Source organism: Cryptomeria japonica, chromosome 4, assembly GCF_030272615.1.
Source record: "Cryptomeria japonica chromosome 4, Sugi_1.0, whole genome shotgun sequence".
In the NCBI taxonomy this organism is placed as follows: Eukaryota; Viridiplantae; Streptophyta; class Pinopsida; order Cupressales; family Cupressaceae; genus Cryptomeria; species Cryptomeria japonica.
Window position 1 is genome coordinate 319,520,040 of NC_081408.1, and position 24,063 is coordinate 319,544,102.

Here is a 24,063-nt window from a genome sequence, read left to right on the forward strand (position 1 = left end):
GTATTCTATAGTTGATGATATGATTTATTATAAGAATAGGTACATCTTGTACCATGATTTTAATTGAAGGTCAAGATTATGAGGGTGATGCATGATATACCTCTTGTAGGACATCTAGGATTCTTCAAAACATGTTGTTTGATACTAGAGTGGTTTACCTGGGTGGGTCTAAAAGACGATGTGTTGCACGTTATAGTGTGTTTGACTTGTCAATAGAACAAGTCAAAGCATACCTTTCTTGAAGGCCTACTTCATCCATCACCGATACCTGAACAAAAGTGGGAAGGAATATCCATGGATTTCAATACAGGACTTCCACGTGTTCAGGGAAGAGATTGCATATTTGTAGTAGTTGACAGATTAACAAAATATGCACATTTCTTTGCTATTCCTATAGGTTATTCAACACATCAAGTTGCAGACTTGTTCTTTAGAGAGGTTTTCAGATTGCATGGGCTCCTTGAGACCATTGTTAGTGATTAGGACAGCCGGTTTCTTAGCATGTTTTGGCAGGAGCTATTCCAATTGGCAGGTATAGAATTAACTCCGAGCACAAGCTGCCATCCTCAAATGGATGGACAAACAAAAATTGCAAATAAATGGATTGAGGGCTATGTTCGAAATTATGTTTCATGATAGCAATGTGCTTGGATTAGATGGCTTCACTTAGGTGAGTATTGTTATAATACCAACTTTCATATGTCGATTGGCATGTCTCCATTCGGGGCCATATATGGGTATGATGTACTATCATTCATGGATTTGGCCTTCAATGATAGCAAAGACCCTTGGCCAAAGGAAACAATGCAAAACTATCAGGATATCCTTAAGACATTGAAGGATAATATTCAGCACGCTCAGAATCAATAAAAAATACATGCAGATAGACATCGTGTTGAGAGATTTTTTGAGGTTGGGTACTTAGTCTTCCTGCACGTATTACCATATAGGCAATCTGCATTGAAGAAGAGTGGTGTGGAAATACTTAAGCTGCGTTTCTATGGGCCTTACAGGGTACTGAGAAGAATTGTAGACGTTGCATATGAACTGGAGCTTCCAGAAGGCAGTAAAATTTACGTGTTCCACGTTTCTTGCCTCAAAAAGGCATTGGGTCAGCATATAGTTTCATCTCCAGAACTTCCACCCCTTGATGAAGAAGGAAATTTGGTATTGGTTCTTGATAGCATTGTTGTTATGTGTGAGAGAAGATTTAGAAATAGGGTGATCCGTGAAAATCTTGTCAGATGGAGTGATTTACTAGTTGAGGATGCAACTTGGGAAGGTGAACAGATTCTTGAGCATCCCAATTTGCGATGCTAGAGGACCAACAATCTTGGGAAGGAAGAACTGTAATGCCCCTTTCCGCTTGATGATTAATTAGGAGAGAATTTTCTAGCCTTTCTTATTTCTGGAGGTTAGAAAATAAAATAAATAATAGAGGAATAAGATGAAAATTAAATATAAGGAGCAAAAAGCTATAGTTGCAGTTATTTGGTATTTAATTATTCACATGCAATTATGAAAAGGGGGGCAATTTAATTGAAGACTTCATCCTTTCCTAGGCGGACTTAGTATGGTGGGCAATTTAATCAATAGTTGGCAATTAATATTTTTTTTTGCCTAAATTGTTCTATCAAATAATTATATGGAATCGATAGCTTTTTGATGAAGGCTCTTTAAAAAATATCGATTGGTATCATGAAGGCTTCATAAGAAATTCAATGAGTCTTTCTCATTTATTCACGGCTATTCACTTTGGTTATCATGTGTCTCTGCATGTCGCTTCTATGAGCTTAGGACAAAACCCTTGAAGTCTGTTGAACACACAAATACACTAAGAAGGGGGGGGGGTGTTGAATCGGTGTATACTTTAATACTTCTAAAACCTCTTTTCAGTACTCACAAGTAATTAATCATATAATGTAGAGGAACATGAAGATCAGTAAACAAGTAATTAACCATATAATGTAGAGGAACATGAAGATCAGTAATGCAGCACACAACACTGGGATATACGTGGAAAATCCAAGATGGGAAAAAACCACGTTGAGAAAATGCTGTTTGGAGCTACTGTCCAAATCCAGCCTCACAAATGTATTAACTGATTACAATTAATTTGAAGGCACCAACCTTCAGGAGACACCAATCCCCCAAATTTTATGGACACGAATCTAAAGGAGCACCAACCCCTACAACAGTCCAAAGGAGCACCAACCTCTACAATGTATGGACACCAATCTAAAGGAGGATCAACCCCCTTACAATCACTTGATTTGAAGGCACCAACCTTCAGGAGACACCAATCCGCTACACTAACATATAATACTACAATCTTGATGTAATACAATGAATAAATATGAACCTCTGTAGTTCTGCTTGGCCTCTTCAGAAGTTTGGTTCACACTCTTTCAGCTCTGCAACTCACTCTCTTCTCAGTCCAACATCCACACTAACTATGCCAATTTACATCCTGTTTGTATGCTTTGTTTTCGCCTCTATAAGGTCGGCCAAGACATAGCTCATCATAGATCAAACAAAAAGTATTTTGTATCATTATCATACAACATGATTTGTACAACTTTCTATGCTGCATTAGGATCGTTTATTCAGTCGGTTTGCACTTTGTTCTAATCATCTCAGCATAGAGAATCTACCCCATTTTGTAATTGTCCAAATGCATTCAATATATAGCTGTTTAAGACAATTTGTGCAAGTTCCCAGAACGCTCTATTATCACGCCAAAACAAGTTCTTCCCAATCTTTAAATTTGGACTGTTGATCCTGATGATTTGATCAAAAAGTATTTGGTTGTTATTGTCATCGTTGTGGTTCCACGCACCACATCACATTACTCTCAACACAATCTCCCTGGGTCTTTACCTATCTCACTTTGTTAGGGACACGTGGCTATGGGCCGCAACATTGCGACATGACATCAACGTGCATCATCAAAACTTGCGAGGCAGTGCTTTCTTCACTTCTTTGAACATGTGGCGGCTGATCGCTTCATCGCAAGCCTTTCCCGGTGACATCACTTCTCCATGTGATATTGTGCTCTCTTCTATCCTTCTAGCTCTGTGGACCCCAGCACAACACGTGGTAGTCTCTCACCACATTGCAGGCTAACGCTCCACTGTTAGCTCCAAATCACAAGGATGTGGCTCAACTATTGCTGTGACAGTTTACAGTGGATCGCAACATCGTAGCCTCCTTTGGCAGTCAACCTAAACCGCTGCGATCATGCGCCTGGCAGTTCATCGCAGCATCGCAACCTTAGTCGGCGATCTATCCTGACCGTTGCGATCTTGCGCCTTCCACTTCATGTGAACTCCCACGGTTCCATTGCAACCTTCACCTGACGGTGTGTCTTGACCGCTGCGATCTTGTGCCTAACACTTCTTAACACCTCTATGTGCGTTCCAAGCTAAGGGAAAAAAGCATATGTGCCATTGCACAGTTAACTAGTACTCATCGGTCTACATAGATACTCGATATTGCCGCTGTACTACCAATGCGGGATAAATAGTCAAAACCATTACATGCATAGTCTGTTTCTTCTACACACAATCTGTCTGCTCTGCCCGAAGGTCTCAAAAACATCTCTGTCATGTTGACCCTTCTCAGTACTCATCCCTTCGTCTGTACATATTCTTTTGATATCATGTTTTCCTTCTCTGTCCAAATGCAACCTCCATTCTTTCTTCAACCTGCTATTAGACTCTTTGACATAAACACGAACATGGGTCTCATACACATCGACTCTATCAACTTAGACTGCATCATCTCTGTCAAGATGCACTTCATCTCTGTGATACATCTTTTCTATCAACAAGGCAATATGTTGACATCAATGACAATCCAATACCAACAAAGTCACTTGTTTTGGATGCAACCCCAGGGCAAAACAGAGGCAACTCCAATCTCCAAATCTTGCCGAATCAAGTCTTTCATTCCAGCGCCTAAGGTGGTGATACCATCTGCACACAAAGACTTTGAATTTTCAGTTGTAAGCTGAGGGTTTAGGGAAGGCGTGGCCTGCACCAAACATAGTTTTTGGCTCTTTTCCATATTCTGAACCAACCCAGGCATCTGGGAAAAGGGCGGTTTACATTGAATTGTATCGCTGCCTGTATTGTTCATCATTCCAGCCTGCGTGGAGTCCCAGGCAGTACATTTTAGCATTGCTGTTATTGCTTTTGTGGAATCGCTGTCAAATAAGTTAATAATCCTTCATGTAGAGCACGGGTATGAACTATTATTGCTTTTCTGAGTTATCAATTTTTGTTAGCTGATTAGAAGCTGCAATAAGGGACAAATACAATATAAATATTTCTGCTATATTGTTAAATAAATACAGATATTCCCTCTTGTTTTTGTTGACTTGTGAATGGAATGCATTATGTTCAATTCGTTTATGTTTTGAATCAAAAATTTGTTTAAACAACAATTCCATGGGAGACCCAAATTATTGTATAAATTATCCAACACTTGAAGGAGGGAATCAGTTTAGGCTTGGATTTCTTGACCTCATGGACAAATTCAATCACATCTCCTGAAGTCATGGAATTTGATCCCTTCAGCTCTTCCTTATCTTAATCATTAAAAACATCTTATTTGTGAATTTTGAAGCTTCAAGGATAAATTTGATTAGTGCAACTTTCACTCAACATAACGTCCAAGTCGTGGATTCCACCAAGGCATAGACAGAATGAAGACAATAAGCAAAAATCATGGGTTTCACCTACTTATGGATAGATTTGCACTTCACCTCTCATCCATTTTGAGCATTAAGGGCATTAAGTCGTGGATTTTGGAGGTTCAAGGATAAACTTGTTAGTGCAACTCTTACTTGATTTTGACCCTCAAGACCTACATCGCATCTCGTGTTGCATTTGCTTTTCTTTTATACTCTGTGTTTGCAGTGGACAATGCAGTTGTCTTCTAGTGCTTAAATGACCAAGTGACTAGCTGTGATCCCTGCTGGTACTTGAAACCAGAAGTAGTCTTCTATGTATCCACAGTACATAAAAAATATGTTTTTCGTTTTGCAACAAGTAATATATAAAAAACATTTTCTTTGTAAAGACATATACAAATGTAGACTTTAAATGGCAATTAGAAAAATTCTTCCTGATACTAAGCCAATATAATAGAAAATATAGATGCTTGATTGGCCTTACATAAGGTGAAAATGTGTAAAATTAATAAATGTTGGCCTGAAGACTTGATCCTTTTTTAATTAGCTATCAACTCCATAATATATCATTAACCGACTTTGCATGCTTCAATGTTTGCTATGGACTCCCCTGTATTGTATTCCTTTTAGTATTTTTCTATTCCCTTATAATTTTTGGTCAAGTTTTAATCTTAAAAGGTGCACATTAACAATAAGTCTACAGGATTTATACATGTAATTTTACTTTTTCATTTTATTTCCTCATAGTATGACTATGACATTTCATCTGTTTATATCTTGGTGCAGGTTCACATGGCTGTTGATTTAATTGAGGAAATGTGTAAAGCAGGTCTAAATGTTTCTGCAGAGACTTTCCATCCAATCTTGCATGCGTGTGAAAGGACAAATGAACTTGAACTGGTAATAAGATTGCATTATGAGTGCCTGCATAATGTTAAAACCAGTAGTTCTTATTGACAGGCAAATAACAGTCTGGAAAAGTAGAAACCGATGGTCAGCTTTTTCCTGCAGATGCATCTTGATCATCACCTATTAAAAGTCTACACTTTAGTTTTCTCGTTATTGAGAAAAGATGTTACAAAAGGGGATAGAAAAAATGTATGCACAAAATGCAGTATGAAATTTTTCATCTAACCCACACTCACACTTTATACACAGGCGCTTCAGCAGCTTTCATTGTTAGCAAAATTCATTAAAAATCTGATTAATTTATATAATGTAGGCTTGCCATATTTGGCCTAGGATCATGCATCTTCTCTATTGATATTATTAGGGTTAAATTCAATTTCTAAGGCATTCATGAATCCCAATTAGCATATTATTGTAGTGTTTTATATTTGGCTAAGATTTTTGCTTTTATTGAAACCAATGCATTTTAAATGAAAAAGAATGGTTTTCATTTGTGTAAGACTGCAGTTTTCATTTGTGTAAGACTGCCTCTGCTTCCAAGCAAATATTGGCATAGCTTTCACTTTAAAAAATTGGATCTGCTGTAGGAAAATGCATATCTGCACCAGATTTTACCAAATGTCAAGGAGTTTGGAGTAATGGAAGAATTTGTGTCAATATGGAGTGAGGAAAAGCACTATCCGATTGTGTTCTGATAATGAGAGGATTTGATCAACCAATTGATTTTATCAGAATATTTCTTTCAGATGTTGGATCTATCATGAACATAGTCATCTTGCCGGTATGTGTTCAACCTCAGTGATCAAAGGGCTGGACCAAGAGCAATCACAAGAACTTGTGGTCCATCACAACTTTTCATGCACCTACATTGGGATAACATTTGTAACAGCCAACCAAATGAGAATATATTGTCAACGACATAAAGATACAATATAAGTCATTTTCAAGTTACTTTTCTGCATCTCTAGCAAAACAGGAAGTTGAAAACATGGAAGATGACAGAAACATGAAGACAATAGCTCTTACCAAGCAAAGCGTACAACTGAAAGAAAAAACCAAATCAAAAGCTTAGCAATGTGCGACACTTCAGCTTGTGACACGTAGATTTTCAACACCCAAAAGCAAAAATAATTGTTTACCGCTATGGTGTCAGTTTAGATTAAAGACATGAATAGAATACAGCAAGTATATGCACAGTTTAACAGATAACATTCAGAGAATAATCACAGAACATGTAAGCATAACTAGAATTCACAATATCTGGCTGAATTATATATCTTTATTTCATCGGGTAAAACTGGATACAACAATCAGGATCACAATCATCATAATCACGTCCTTGTTCCCAGTACAACATAGTATATATATTACCTGGCGGTTGGCAGAGATACCAACCGTCGCCAACTGCCAACCAACTCCTATGGGAACGTTACCCGGCCATGTACTAACTAAACACAACAAGTTTTATTCTTATGTCGGCGAATTACTGGCAACAATAATTCACAAACAAGTAGAAGTCCCTGCAGATATAATCCTAAAACTCAGCTTGTAAGGGAGCTGAACAACAAAATGAACCCAAAGAAAAAGTGAAAATCATCCACCTAAAACATGGAATTAGAATAGGAACCAAATCTATCAAGAACAGTCACAATGCTCTTATAAATCTGGACATCAAGTATCAAATCAGTGGATAAACATTCGGGGGAAAAATCCTCAAGCCCAATGCAAATCTGAATAGAACAAATACCAAATTGAGATGAGCTTTAGAACATGATTTTGTAGCTGTGATTCTTTGTAGTTTAGTTACTCTCATGGAATATAAGAGGTGTAGGTATACCCAACAAACACCAGTACCTGCACAATAGCAAAAATAGGGAATAGACATGGTCCTTCCATGAGAAGACATGAGACCAAATTCCAAGCAAAATATACGCTATCAATGTGTAATGTCCCTACTATTTAGAGATCATTAACCTGCAAAACAGATTGTTAGAACATAACAAACATATATATATATATATATATATATATATATATATATTAGTAATCTAAATTGCAATTCTAACTTTAATGCTTGATTAACATAATCATAATTTTCATCTAATAAAAAAAGGATACAATGCCATACGAAAGTATGTCCTTAGGCGATCGTGAGGCTCGCCTTCTTGGAACCCCTTGGTCCCAAGCCCTCCAGGAAATCGAAGATGAGTTCGAATCCTGTCTTGGGTGTAACCTCTTACACCCAAGTCCTCCAAGGAAGACCCTTGTCTATTCCTTGCCTTGGGTGATGCCTTCATCATCCAAGTCCTTAGAGCGGATCGGCCCGACCTTGAGTCCTGTCTTGGGTATAACCTCTTATACCCAAGCCAGCCAAGGAAGTCCCTTGCCTTTCCTTGTCTTGGGTGATGCCTCCATCATCCAAGTCCTCAAGGGGAATTGACCAGATCTTTCTCTTCTTGGTTGAGTTTTAGTCAACCAAGCCATACATTTGCATAATAGTTTCAGTTCATAAACTATCCCTTGTGTTAACATGAATTCTTAATGTATTCTTACTTAACTTAGATATATATAATTTTCCATCTTTTACATGTGCATTACATTTCTTAAAATACCTTGTATTCATAATCTTTCTTAATATGCAAGCTTATGTATACAACAATTAACAAATTATATCTTTTACCTATTTTTAGTGATTAGTGAATATTATACATTAATATATGTATGAATATTCACTAGACTACAATTAACATCATCTCTTAATGAACCTTACCCATTACCCATTTCTTATTAACTAATATTAAATAATATTAATGAACCTTACAATTAACATAACCTAATGTTATTAGTAATAATAATATTTCAAATACTATACTTATATTATTTAATGTAAGTAGGAATTCTATTTCTTACCTTTCTTCCGCAGGCTGCTCCCCCCTTACCTTTCCTCTGCAGTCCGCTCTCCCTTACCCTTCCTCCACAGTCCCCTCTCCTCCTTTCTCCTGCCCTCCTTCCTTCCCCTTTAAACCCCATGAAGGGATGTGCCCCTCCACGGTCCCCTTCTGCATGAAGGGGTGTGAGGGTAACCGTCGCATCCCTTTGTGCGGGGGTGATCGTTGGGGGGGGGGGGGAGAAACTATTATATTTTAAATATTCGATCTTTTTGAATATACTAACTGTTATATATTTAAATATTGTCATTGTAAATATTAAATAATACTTTCTTAATATATATTAAATATATTTTCTTTATTATTTTTTTATATTGACATTTAATAATATATTTAATAATATTTATCTTTATTATTTTATATATTAAATACATTAATATTTTAATCATTTATTTACAATATTTAATGATTTATTTCTTCTTTAGGATATTAATAATTTTTAGATAATTTGTATCAAGTGATATCATGGGGGTTATCACACAATGAATTCGGGGCAGCAAGCAGATAAAAATTTGTCACCATATCTGTGTTTAATTTTTATGGAACTCATCATTGTTATGTGCCTTTCTCGGAATTAATTTAATTGGGAGAACCCATAGCATATTTCTTCTTTTCTCTTAGGCTAAGGGATTAATTTAGGGAAATTAAAAAATATTTTAAGTTGAGCATAGTAACTTTATTTTAAAAAAGACAACTTAAATATTATTATAATATTATTTTTATTCAAAAGTATTTTTAAATAGTTTTGGATAAAGTTGTAGGAGGGATAAGGAAATTCAAATTATGCGGCTCAAAAATAATTTATGAAAGGAGGGTGAATTGATCAAAGGGTGCATCCATTGCTATCATAGTCAAATCTTTTTCTGGAGCTTGAGCAGTTGTGTTCATTTTCTCATTCGAGGATAAAAACCTTTAGAGGAAAAGCACTATCAGATTGTGTTCAATTGAAATTGGAGGATGAAACTCCTAATATCCAAGTGGGGTGATATCATCTAGGGTTAACATTGGTGCTAAATATTGCAAGTTTAATTCTAGAGAAAATTTGCATGTTTGGAGTATTTTATTTGTACTGAGGAATTGCCACAAGTTTCAAATTTGTTTGTTGAGGGAAATTTGTCAAATATTGACAAATTTGTTGTTGTCTTGCTATTATGCAGCAGTCAAACCAGTTTTGTTGTGGCTGTAATATCTTTGCTGTGTCCATTCTTGTTGCTGCCACCGTTGTACCGTGCTTGCCAGCTCTGAACAGATTAAGATCAAACATTTATATAGTCCAATTTCTGCCCAATCCATCACCATTTTATTTGCCCAACATTCGTACAGTAGTATGACACTTGCAAGTGGATATCTTGGTTATTAAAATATTCTAAAATTATTGTATGAGGGTTTGTTAATTTAAATATTGAAAAAAATGTTTATAATTGTTGTCCGATTTGTTCCATTAGTAGGGGAGAGGGGCTAGTAGTCATGTGGGCTAACATCATGAGAATGTAGCAGTTGCCTGGAATATCATAGGACTTCCTTTTTTTTTGAAATGTGGACTGGGCTCTTATCTATGTATTACTAAGGTTTGGAGGTGTGATTCATCACACAACTTGCCAAATCAGCATGTCTAATGAGAAGTGTCCAAAATTTGATCTTTTAAAGATTCAACTGAAACTTAATCATGACATCCCAAGAGTTTAAACAAAAAAAATTATGTGTTGTTTGCAGAATATTATATTTTTATTTAAAATATAAGTTATATGCAACCTAAATGGACCAAATATTTATTGGTAACCATAAATCTTTGTTATCTTGAACTTCTTTATCCAACACAAATGGACCAATAGTTAAAACACAAAAAACTATTTGTTGTTATAAAAACAACACATTATTATTGAAGTGCAACTTATACAAACATATGAACCAATAGTTGAACACTACAACTATTTGACAATCCTTCATATTTCATGTTAAATTGCAAGGTATTTATTGTGCTCACCTTGTATATTTGTGATAGGACAAATTATTAATATGAAATACTTCAATGTATATACATTGCTACCCCAATAGCTGTGCACATAAGAATAATATTTTTTCACTATGACAAGGCTACTTGTTTAAATGTGAGCCTTATTTCATTAAATGAGCACCTTATTTAATAAATGACACTTGTAATGGATAGTTATAATATTTTATTTGAAACAAAGAATTAGTTATTTCACTTGTTAATGAATGCATTTATGCGTTTTTTAATATAACATTTATAAGTTTTCACGTGTTCAAGTACAGGTCCATATTTACCAACATTTGGTTGATTTTGATTTACATGTGGACTATTTATTATTTTATATACATTTGACAATATTTATAAATCTAAGCGTGGTATTTCCTTCAGCTACAATTTGCGTTTACACGTATGTGATCGATGTATACTTGTGTATGTGATCAAATTAGCTTCTATTTGGTCTTTAAGGTTTATTTAATAAAGGGTGCATGGAACAAGTTTTTAATCCTTAAAAATCTTTAAATTTGTTGGGGTTTTCACTTTGCTGAGTCTTTAGCTAATTTTGAGTCTGAGTTTGAGTCATGCCTTCCGAGTTTGAGTCTCATAACTTTGCCTAGAATACATCATTTCTTACAAGAAAATTAGGGAGATGATTTCCTGGGAAGAGCTTAAGGGAGATGTCCTCAAACGTATCAAAGAATGTATTACATGCCAACAAAAGAAAACTGAGAAGATGTTTCTAGTAGTTTTGTTGCACCCATTATTGCTTCTTAGTAAAAAATGTTAGAGCATCTTAATGGACTTCACTGACGACCTTCCAAGGGTTCAGGGTAAGGATTGTATATTTGTAGTTGACAGATTCATTAAATATGTTCATTTCTTTGTTACATCTTATGAGTTTAAGGCACTTCAAGCGGCTAGTTTCTTTTTTAAAGAGTTGTCCAGGTTTCATGGATTGCCTAAGAACATAGTGAGCAATAGAGATAATAGGTTCCTTGGTCTATATTTGTAGAAGCTTTTTTTCTAGGGAGAACTTAGTTGACATCTGGCACTAGTTATCATCCCCTAAAAGATGGGAAAACAGAGATTGTTAATAAGTGAGTTGAGGAGTATTAGGAATGATGTACTAGGGTAGCAAACAACATAGATCAAATGGCTGCATTGTGGAACATTGTTACAATTCACATCATCTATCCATTGATATGACTCCATTTAGAGATTTATATGGATATGATGCACTATTTTGTTGGTTTGGTTATGATGGATGGTAGATTGTTACAAACAAGGGGCTTGGTTAAACAAGGCCAAGAAATTTTGGAGTCACTAAAGAAAAATCACCAGGGAGCACAAAATCAACCAAAGATGTATACAGGTTGACATTGCACTAAGAGGACTTTTGAGGTTGGAGATATGATTTTCTTGAGGTTGCAGCCTTGTAGGCAATCTTCTCTCAAGAGAAGTGGAGTTGAGAAGATGGGAACCTCACTTGTATGTATTACTATAAGTAATGACACATAATGACTAGAAAGATATTCAATATTAACCAAGTAGCTAAAGTCTCCTGAAATAAGAGTTAGAAACGATTTATCCGATAAGGATAAAATCGACAAATAAGAAAAGCAGATAAAAACTAAAAGAATAAAGAATACTCCTAAAGTGTCTTCTAACAACTTAAGTTACCACTAAAACTAAATATTACAATATGATTTTGATATTATGGGCCTTACAAGATATTGCAAGGGATTGGGTATGTTTCTTATCAGTGTAAGTTGCTAGAACACAACATGATTCACAATGTATTTCATGTTATGTGACTCAAAAAGACACTTTGTTAACACGCTTCTCCAACAAAGTTGCTTTCTTTGGATGATGAAGATAAGTTTAGGTACCACAAGTCATTATGGACACTAAGGTAAGGAAATTGAGGAACAGGGTTATAACATAATATTTGGTGCATTGGAAGAGTTTCCTAGGTGAAGATGCTACATGGGAAGCTGCAAAGATACTTGAGAATCCAAGTCTACTATTGCTTGTGGGCAAGCAATTCTATGAACGATGGATTACCATGTTCCCTTTTCAAAACTAAATCAATTGGGAGAACACATAGTCTATTTTTTCATTCCCATAGGCTAAAGGATAAACTTAGGGAAATGATTAATAATAATATTTTAAGTTGGGTCTAGTTATTTTATTTTTAAAAGAACTACTTTAATGTTATTATTTTATTTAAAATGTTCTTTTTGAGAGAGTTTTAGGAGAAAAAACGAAATTCAAATTAAGGGGCCCAGAAGAAATTTTTAAGAGGAGGGTGAAATGATCAAAATAAGTATCCAATGTTTTTGTAATCAAACCTCTTTTGGAGCTTGAGCTCTTGTGTTTACCTTCTCATTCGATGATGAAAACCCTTGGTGTGTGGGAACTTGGAGAACAAAAACACTTTTCATTTCCAATTGGGATTGATGGACAAACCCCTCTTATCCAAATTAGGTGATTCCATCAAGGGATCACATTGTTGTTAAATATTGAAATATTAATTTCAGTTTTAGGCAAAAGGGATTGTTGACAAGTTTCAAAATTGTTTGCTGAGAGAAATTTGTCAAATATCAGTGGATTTGTTGTCATGGTGTTGTCACGTAGCAAGCAAACCAATTTTGGTGTCATTGTACCATTCTTGTCTCCATTGTTGCAATTGCTGCCACTGTACTGTTCTTGCAGTTTTCACACAACTTCACATCCAACAGTAGTAGTCTTATTTATGCCCCATTTGTCACCATTTTATCTGCCTAGCATCTGTATAACAGTACGACATCTGTGAGTAGATATTTTGGGCATTAAAATATTTTGAAATTATTGTATTAGGGTTTGCTGATTTGAATGCTTAAAAATTGTTTATAGTTGTTGTCTTATTCAGTATATCAACCATTGTAATCTTTTTCCAGTAGCTGTAAAAAGCAGATTTCATCATATAAGTTAATATTGTTGCCATTTTATATTCTTGTTTTTGCCCGATTGTTTAAAGGAAAGGAATGAAAAAAATCTCATAGTTGATAAAATATTGAAAGGGGATAGTGTTGTGACCATTTCACACATTGCCCCATTAGAATGGGGACCCCCTCTTTTTGCCTTGGGTTTTGTTTTCTCTTTGCTTGTTTTTCTCTCTGCTTTTAGGGTTTTGAGTGAGTGAGTGGTCTGCCTGGGTTGGCTAGATTAGGGCTAAACTTTGGAAGCTTGTTTTAGGGTTTCTTTCAAGCTAAGTCTAGGCTTGTTTGGGGAGGTTGTTAGTCGTCTGCCTGAAGCCTCAAGATTGCCAGAATGAAGCATGCCTTTCAGGAGAGTCAAGTTGGTTAGATCAAGAAGCAGGGAGAATAGGTCTCAGGTCAAGATAGGTCTAGATTGAGGGTTTTCTTGTCAGAGTCCTGCTCGTTTCCCTGTCTGAGTCAGTTGAGCAGAGTCAGTGAAGAAAAGGAGTAGGTTTGATCAAGTTTGATGGAGGATGAAGCAAATTAAGGTAAGACTTGGCCTGAAAGGGAAATTTCGCCCCTGACCCTTCCAGATGGTCCAGGGCGAAAATCATTGTAAAGCTCTTTTTCTCCTCATTTTTGACTAAGTGATACTTTCTAAGGCATGTTTGGAGGTGAATTGATATGTTTTGCCCAGAGATGGAATTAATGGATTTTTGAAGAGCAAGATGATGCCTAAAAGAGGATTTTCACTCCTGACCCTTCCAGAGGGTCCAGAGTGAATTTCATCCTAAAAACTCTTTCTTGCCTTAGATGGAATTGCAAACTTGTTCCTAGCTTGGAAAAGAACCTAACTTTGCCTTGTGAAGTAGTTTGAAACATGAAAAATGAGCAATTTGGCCTGGAATGGAGATTTCGCTCTTGACCCTTCCAGAGGGTCCAGAGCGAAAATCTTCTCAAAGCTTATTTCTTCCTAACTTTGGCTAAGTTCTGATGTGCAGGGTCTCTTGGAATGAAGATTGGGCGATATTTGATACCTTTGAAGATTTGGAAGCATTAAGAAATGAAGAATTCTGGCCAAGAAGGGTAATTTCGCTCCTGACCCTTCCAGAGGGTCCAGGGCGAAAATTTTCAAATCCTTATATTTTTCTTGCAAAAATCTAATCAAGCCTGGCATAGATGAAAGAGGAGTAGTGTCTTTTTCTTGAGAGGTGAAATCAACTTGAAATAATGATTGAATTGAGCCTAAATTGAGGAATTCGCTCCTGACCCTTCCAAAGGGTCCAGGGCGAAAATCTCTATAGGATACAATTCTTGCTTGGTTTGGTTGAATTGAAGTGTCAAAGGCATGATGAAAGGAAGAATGAGCATGTTGGAACCCTTGGGCATGTTTGGAAGTGATGAAAATGAAGGATTTTAGCCAAGAAAGGTGAATTTCGCTCCTGACCCTTCCAAAGGGTCTAGAGTGAAATTCCTTGCAAGCCTATTCTTTTAACCTTGTTTTGGCTTAAGACCTTATCCATTGGGTGAAGGATGTTGTTTAGTTACCTCTTGAGGTGATTTTGAGTTGGAAAAAGGAAGAATCAAGCCCAAATCATGATTTTCGCTCCTGACCCTTCCAAAGGGTCCAGAGCGAAAATCCTCCTAGACCTCATTTCCTTCCCTACTTGACCAAATTGTGATGCCCAAAGCATGTTGAAAAGAGGAATGGACATGATCTTGCTTTGAGAAGTGTTTGATAGCATTGAGGGATGGAGATTTTAGCCAAGAAAGGCAATTTTGCTCCTGACCCTTCCAAAGGGTCTAGAGCGAAATTCCTTGTAAACCCAATTTTAACCTTCTTGGACATGAAAACCTTGTTCCTAGGGCAATAAAAGATGAAATCCCACTAAGCAAAGAAGTTTTAAGGTGAAAAAATGAAGATTTTTGGTCAAGATTGCAAAAATCGCTCCTAACCCTTCCAGAGGGTCCAGAGCGAATTTTCTCAAAATCACCTTTTGCTATCAAATTTTGTTAAGCCAAGTATGGGATAAGGTCAAACACTGAAAGAATTGCCCCTAGGAGTGAATTGAGATTGCAAGAAATCATCAAAAAGTGAAGGAATTGAGCCAAATGGTGAATTTCGCTCCTGACCCTTCCAGAGGGTCCAGAGCGAAATTCCTAAAAGCACCTATTTCCTTGCAAGGTCAAAGCAACTTTTTAAGTTTTTAATGGCTTGGATGGGTGTGAGGAAGAGTGTTTTACATTTTGAAGATAATTGAAATTGTCAAGAAGAAGCAATCAAGCCTATAACATGATTTTCGCTCCTGACCCTTCCAGAGGGTCCAGGGCGAAAATCCTAAAACCTATCTTTTCTTCCAAAGATTGGACTAGACCAAGCTTAGACATGGGTGTGAGAAGACATTTGAATTGCCTTGAAGTGGAATTGGATTGCTAAGAATGCAAATTTTGAAGCCAAGAGGGAAATTCGTTCCTGACCCTTCCAGAGGGTCCAGGGCGAAATTTGCAAATCCTCCTATTTTCCTTGCAGTCCATGATTGGATTTTGGTGTTCAGGACTCAAAGAGAAGTAAGACGTGATGTTCTGTCACTTGGAAATGATTTGAAAGATGAAAGGATGAAGGAATTGCCCTAAAACCTAGAAATCGCTCCTGACCCTTCCAAAGGGTCCAGAGTGAAAAATCCAAAACCAGTGCATTCCTTTCAAGTTTGTGCTAAGACAAGGCTAAACCAAGCTAGAAAAGGCCTTTGAGACCACTTGTGAGTAGGTGTTTGTTTCAAAATTTGATGATTCTAGGTCAGAGAAGGAAAATCGCTCCTGACCCTTCCAAAGGGTCCAGGGCGAAAATCCTTCAAACACCTATTTTGCCTTGCAATAACAAACCAAGCATGTGTGAAGTGAATGAAGAGGATCATTGCCTAACCTTGTGAGGTGGATTGGAGTTAAAATGATGGAGGAGTAAGCCTAAGCAAGAAAAATCGCTCCTGACCCTTCCAGAGGGTCTAGGGCGAAAAACACTAAAGACACCTTTTCCTCCAAAATTCAAGTGAAACTAAGCTTGAACTACAGTAAAAGATGCCATTTGAAATGCCTTGGTGAGGTTTTGGACTTACAAAAATGAGAATTTTGAGCTCAGGAGAGAATTTCGCTCCTGACCCTTCCAAAGGGTCCAGAGCGAAATTCCCAAAAGGTGGCATTTCCTTCAAAACATTGATGAGCTAAACCAGTGATGGAGATAAATGAACCCTGGAGATTGCCTTGGAGAGGGTCAACGATCAAATTAAGGTGAATTTTGACCAAATAAGCAAAAATCACTCCTGACCCTTCCAAAGGGTCCAGGGCGAAATTTACATTTTCACCTAATTACTCATGAGAAATGATTAAAAATTGAAATGCAAGACCTTGATTAGGCCAAAACAAACATAAGCTTGCCTTCCGGGAGATTTTGGAGTGAAGGGAATGAGGTATTCAAGTCTTAAATTGAAAAATCGCTCTTGACCCTTCCAAAGGGTCCAGGGCGAAATCATCAAAAAACCTATCATTCAACCTTGATTGATTAAGTCTAAGGCAAATTGCAAAATTGTGAAGACAAAGTCATGGAAATTTGCAAAAATGTAGGTTGAGAAAATTTCAATTCGATCAAGTGAACAAGCTTGGATGGGTTCAAACAGGTCTTGAAGTGAACCTAGACCTTCATCACTGTTGAATATTTCAAAGCCTAAGGAGAAAGGAAGCTCCATTAAGCCTCAATCAAACCTCCATATTCCCAAATTTTCACCAAATTTGCTAAAATTAAGACATTTGGGGAGGTTAAATTAAGTTCGCATAATTTGAGGCCTTTGTAATTGAATTGATTAATTTTCCAGCCTTAAAATAAATCTAAAAATCCACCCTTAAAGCTTTGAAATTAATTCAAAAATGAAAAAATTAAGTTGAGCGCTCAATATTTGTTATTTTGCCTTTATTTGCCAAGTCGGCCATCCTTCAAAAAGGGGGTTTTATTTCATTTTATTTCCTTTTTGTCAAGTCGGCCTCAACAAGAATTAGGGTGAGCGCCCTATATAAGGAAGGAGTATTGTTTCAAAATTCAAATCATTCATTCATTCCTTCTTATGCAAATTTGAGGAGCACATTAGAGGAGCGAAATCTAGCAGATTGGAGGCAAATTTCTTACTAAATTGGAAGCTAAATTCCAGAATTTGCTAAGCCTTTGGAGGCTAGTGAAGGCGAAGTTCTTTTGAAGGCTAATTGAGGTGTAGTTCATCCAAAAGAAGGCCAGAAATTCAATTTTTTTTGTCCAGCAAAATCTGATCTTCTTTCTTCCATTTTCCAAGGTTCATAGTTAAGCATTCAAGGAGAAGGTATGAAGAATCCTTTTGAAGTTTCTATTCAAGACTTATTTTGATTTCATAGCAATCCTTTGAAAATCTAAGTCTTGTGCAATCTGATTTTCATTCATAATTCTTGAGTTATCATGTCATTTTCAAATTAATGTCTTGAACTATTCCCTTGAAAGGTCTTAAGTTCTATGCTTTAAGGTATGATACTTAAAGACTAATTTTAAATGTTTGTGTAGGCATCAAATGACGACCCCCAAAGCCGGAGGATCTACTAGTCGGCAGGCTCTCATCAAGGAAGATCAGAGGAGCGACGAATTGGAGACCAGGATCGTGTCCAAGTAGAATAATGTCAGAGACACCAACTTAGGAAACTTCAATGTGAAGAAGTTTCGAAAGGTCCCCTATATTGGCAAGCCATCACCTGTTGCAAGGAGGATAATCGAGAGTGGCATCATCAAGGCGGCAGGTTTCCCTCCCGTAGTCAAGTGTCATGAGTTGATGATCGAGTGTGCCCGCCACTATGACTCACTATCAAGGACGATCGTAACCAAAGATGGAAACATCTTAGCCTACCTTTCAGAGGAAGCTATAAACGAAGCTCTTCATCTTCCGGACGATAAAGACATGATTTACAAAAGCTTAGAAGGAGCAACGTCAATCTATGAAGATGATCCTGAGTCTTGTTTGAACTTCATCAATAAGAATTGGTTGCTCAAAAGTCGGCCTCGCCTGAACAAGATTCCCAATACACCACATAGGATTGACTTCCAGGAGGAATACAGAGACTTGATAACTTTGCTCAATCGAGTTACAGGTGCTTCTCAAGCCTTCTTCTTCGAAAAGTGGATGTTCTTCTTCATACAAGTGATAGTCCAAGGAAAGGGAATGCTTCATTGGGCCAGAATCATTAGCAATTGTCTGGACGTGCAGTTGAGAAGGCTAAGATCCACCAAATCATTCCACATGAGCTCATATGTTATATATGCCTTGATTAGGAGTTTTGAGTATGCAGGGCTACCTCACAGAGGAGTGATTGGAAGAGGACCCGGAGAAATAAGAGTTTGTGATTCTTATGTTCATTTGCATCATCCGCCTAGAAGTGACTACAAGTTAGTCAATGACACCTTCAAGATGAACATTACCAGGATATTGCAAGGAGGAATTCACAATCGACTGTTTCTGGATGCATAGGAGCTTGTGAAGAAGTACGGTGCATGGTTTATCCAGTTTCAAAAGTTCACATACATCAGAGTTCATGGGTGTCCTTCACCTCCCTACATGTTGCCAAGATATCCAACAAACAGGATAGTGCTACTTGAGGTGACTAGACAGTTGGCAGCTTATGCGAAGGCATCTAGACACAAGCATGGAAATGGGATTCCCGTGCTCATCATACTAGGGAATTCAGTTGAGGTGTGTCCTAATCCTCAAGCCGCGGAAGATGCAGAGAAGGAATTATCTTTATACTCATTCGCATCCTTTGCCTCGCGAGAGAATTTTGATCCTCATGGTTATATGGAGGAGACAGTCGGTAGGAAGCACAAGCATGAGTTTCAGGTGGAGGACTTTTGGATGAATCTCCCAGGTGATTTAGAGGTTAAAAGAAAGATGCATTCCAGGCTACCCTTAGATCTCATCAAGAAATGCAAAGTTTATAGAGTAGCCGATCAAGCCCAGGATAATGGTAGATACCTCCAGTCGTCCTATGAGAAAGAGGACAAAGAAGTGAAGATAGATTGGAATGAGCCCGAGGTTTTAGACTTGAGAGCTTTGATGGCTCCCGTTTTATCCTACACTCGCAGATGGGTGGATGTACAACATCAAAAGTTGAAGGAGTAGAATGTATCAATGACATTTACTTTGGAGGCAAGACCAGAAGAAGGAGAAGCAAGTGTGAGTGAGAATACTTCTCATTCCAAAGGCTCAAAGAGGAAAGAAGGACCTGAGAAGAAAGAACCTTCCAAGAAGAATCAGAAAACAAACCTTGATCACCCACCAAGCACATCTTCTAGGCATGAAAAGGAGGCGAGTCAAGGGGAAGATCAGAGGCAGATATATATGAAGTTGACGAGTCTATGGAATCCATGGTACAGAATGATAAACAAGAAAAAGGACAGACACCTCAGCATTCATCAAGTCAATCTCCCCAAGTTGATGCTAATGAGCAACACGAAGAAAAGAATGATGATGAAGCAACATCTCCTTTCTGGGTAGATAGGCCACTACCTAAAGAAATGCAAGTGAGGGAAACAAGATTTGCTATTCCCGATTGGTTGAAAGAAAGACTGACAAAGGTAGTTGTGGTTGAAGAGGAAGAAGATGTGTTTGACTTGGAAAGCCCTATAGGAAATTCTCATGAGGTAATGGAGAAGAAAAAGGCCACAAAGATGTCTAAGGTAATTAGAGATGAGACAGGATCCAGGAAAGTGCAGGTAGCTACACCAGTAGTGGACAAATATGAGGATGAGATTCTTGCAGAAGAGTATGACTTAGAAACATTTGAGCTTGGTCCACTTACCTCTGAGCAAGCGATGGAAGAAGCAACTGATTCATTTGAAGCACTTAAAGACAAACTTAAAGAAAAAATGGAAAAGAATAAAAAGCTTGAAAGGGAGGTCAGTGCTTGGAGGAACTATTTTAGTCACCTTAATCAGCCCTTTAGACGTCAGGATCCAGCAGTATCTCCTTTACAAGCACTCCCTCTTGAATCAGTAGGTGAGGCAGAAAGGGTGAAGAGCTTGGTTCAACTTATAAGTTCTTGGATTGATAGATCCCACACGGTAGCCGTTGAATTTACAACAAGAATGATGAAGACAGTTCATTGAGCTATCCAGGTCCTTGAGATTATCCATAATCTAATGATAACTGTAGCTGCATTCGCTCACACTAGAGATGTTATCATTCCTGTCTTACAAGTGATAAGACAAACACCAAGACGGATTCTGGAACAAGAAAAGATAATGGATGGAGGAACCCATAACCTCCTATAGTGGTCAGCTCTGCTCTAGATGAAAGAGGTCCTTTTTGAAGACATCAACACCAGATGCAGTCGAGTTGAAGGTATCATTCATCCAATTCAAGATAAGGTGTTTGAGGTGTTGTGTACCATTCTTGACAGGCGGATCAAGATCGAGACAGATGTGGACATCCAAGAGTTGGAGGATAGAATCAAGGTCATCTTTTGCAAAGAGGAGAACATCATCACAGATAGGCAACGAGATCAGATGTACACTACTATGTTCCTGATTGAGAAGACCAAAGAACTTGAACCTGGATGGGAGACAACTCTTCTCACTGCATTTGATCAAGTCCTTCACTTAGAAGAACGAATGAAGAATCTTCCTGAGATTCCCATTGCTGAGATTGAGGGAATTGTGTCCAGATTCATTGAATACGCTAAGAAAGAGCATAGGAAAGGGAACAAAATTCTAGATGAAAAGTTGTTATAGGATGATGTGGCAACTTAATTCCTATTGGTCTATATCTCCTCGGTTTTTGTGCCAATTCTTTATTGGCTATGGATTAGTGATGTTTATCTAAATGGGGACTTTTTTGTAACAAACCCTAATTAGGGTTTAGGTGTCAAAATCTCAGCCGTTGATCTTCTTTTGATCCAGGCCATTCATTGTATTTGAGGATGCTATATATACCCTCACTCATTTTCATTTCAAAAAAGAGAGAAAAGTTAGAGAAGAGAGAGAGCTTAAAGAGAAGAAAGTTAGAAAGTTATTGTTGTAGCAAGATTGAGTAGTGAAGAAAGAATTTTGAACAATTGTTGTCCATTTGGCTATGAGATCAATAAAATATTGAAGTTATGGTGTTTTATTGCAATACTTGTGGCTATCTTCATGATTGTTTATTTTCTTGAATCACTCTCAGTTGAAATAGCATTTAGATTTTAAGTTTGAAAGACGAAGTGTTGTGCTTGATCTTTGATAAGATTCATATTCCAAACCACTAGCTTCTTACTGATTGTAAGGACGCCTTGTGTGGTCAACTGGAAACCTTGAGATTGATTAAGAATCCAATCATTCTTGGAAGTATTGATATGTATCTCTATGATAGTATCTATATCCTTGATGATTTGAAAAACTATTGAATCCCCTTAGAAGATCGCATCAATTTCAGTAAAGTTGTAATTTCTTGGCGAAACTGAAATTGGTAGAATCTTATCAAGTCTGGTCTTCATTGAGTCATTCTTAGGAACAGTTCAAGTATTCCTTCTTTAAAACCCTTATCTTTTGATATTTTTTGAAAATCTGTTTGTGTTAGGGAAATCCTGTTCCTGCATTTGGAAAGAAACACGGACAAGCTTTGTCTGAAAGTACGTAAGGCCCCTTGAAGAAACAGCATTTACAACGACCACTGGTGCTTATCCACACGTAGAGATCCTACAACAAAGAACCTTGAAGTCATCCCGATTGATCCTTTTCGCAACATCTTCAGCATTCAGAGACTTTAATCAAGAGAGGATAAGGTACCTTTAGGTATTTTATTATGTGTTTGGTCGTGTACAAAATACACATCAATAGATAGTAGAGTCAAGGTATGCACAACAATCTATGAACAATTTTGGTTTATATACATTATTTTAATTCACAATTTTTTTAAGCTGAGTTTTTGTATTGCTAATATATTAATCCCTGTAGATGCTAACAATCCTATACTTCTAGAATAGATGTTTGTTTGGATGGAATACTGTGATATCCTCATATTGTCAAATAATAATAATAATTATTATCTAATATACTTATGCATCAATTATTTTAGTATTATATAATCAGATTCATAAACATAATAAACAGATTATTAGTCACATTCACATTAACATTACATATTCATTAAATATTACATAATATTAATATTCTTATTTACACAGTAATTATAAGGCAGAAATAATGTTAATAAGACAGAGATGATGTATGATAAAATATTAATAAACAATGATTTAGATTTGGGAGTAAACACATAGTGGCAGACCAGATCTGATGCAATGTCAGATCTGTCTGCCTTTACATCAATTACATAGATCATACATGAATTTAAAGACAGCGATCTGCTAACAAATTTGACAAAAGATAAGAAAACAAAGGAACTAGAAACTTGTGTCAAATAAAGAACACTCAGGTTGAAGCCACGCATTACAGATCAATCAGTTAATATGCTTTAGTAAACGATATTCATGATGACCAATGAACATTACTAAAATATTGACAATGATTACCATATTTATGCAGCAGTTATTTGTTATTAAGAGGCAAAACCTGGTGCAAGGAAAGAGTGTGATCTTGAAGATTAATATTAACAACTCCCAACATATGCGATTTGGTTATAGCTAGCTTTCTAAAAGGGGCGATTTAGAAGTAGTACCATTAACAAGTAGGAAGGTATGTCTTTTCAAATTAAGTGTCTATTCAAAAGAATGTGATCTTTCGATGTTTTATATATAAGAAAAAGAAAGGAATTCAATAAGGGGGGATACAAAATATGCATCCGCAGACTTCAGATCGATCTAGGGCAAATCTGGAATCACATTTCATTATGGAAAATCTGCATTAATATTGGCATTTGACATTCTTTACAGCAGTCTATCTCTGAACATAATTGTGGTATGCGTTATGGTTTATAAGTATAATTTAAATAAGAAGAATGATAAATAAATATAATTGCCCATTATATGGAGTAATAATAAATATAGATATATGTTATTTTATATAAATATATGTAGACATGAACATACATACATACATACATACATATATATATCATAACATATACATTTATAATACATGGAAGACTATTATAATGACCTAGCCTTAAACCTTTCATTAATGCTTTTAGGAAGGATAGGTTGGTTTGTGTAGGGAGAGGCGGAGTAATTCCATCCCAAAATAGGTGAGCCCCAAAAGGTGGTATTGACGGGTGCTCATGAAACCCTTGGGCCTATTTGTGGAGAGGGTTTCCAAGCACCCTATGGCAGTAAACCCCCATCCTCCATTAAGGTTTGGAAAGAAGTAAGGATAAGGTCTGAATATAATAATTATTGATTGTATAATGTACAATTAATTGTCTCTATCATAATAATCTGAATTAAGGCATAATAGTGCATAATAATGTATAATGTTGCATGTGAAACAGGCAGTTCCTACTAGGGGACATTACAAATACTCTAATGTTCACAATGTCATATTTGTTAGATACTTAATAAGGGTTAAAGAAG

The 24,063-nt window shown here is 36.7% G+C and overlaps 1 protein-coding gene across 1 annotated transcript in view; it reads left to right on the top strand.

Annotated features, from left to right (window-relative positions):
- Positions 1-24,063, top strand: part of LOC131041666 (pentatricopeptide repeat-containing protein At4g21880, mitochondrial) — a 243,876-nt gene that overhangs the window by 103,867 nt on the left and 115,946 nt on the right. Inside the window, exon 6 of the mRNA XM_057974816.2 lies at positions 5,483-5,596. Coding sequence (XP_057830799.2) covers positions 5,483-5,596 — 114 coding nt within the window. The remainder of the gene's footprint in view (positions 1-5,482; positions 5,597-24,063) is intronic.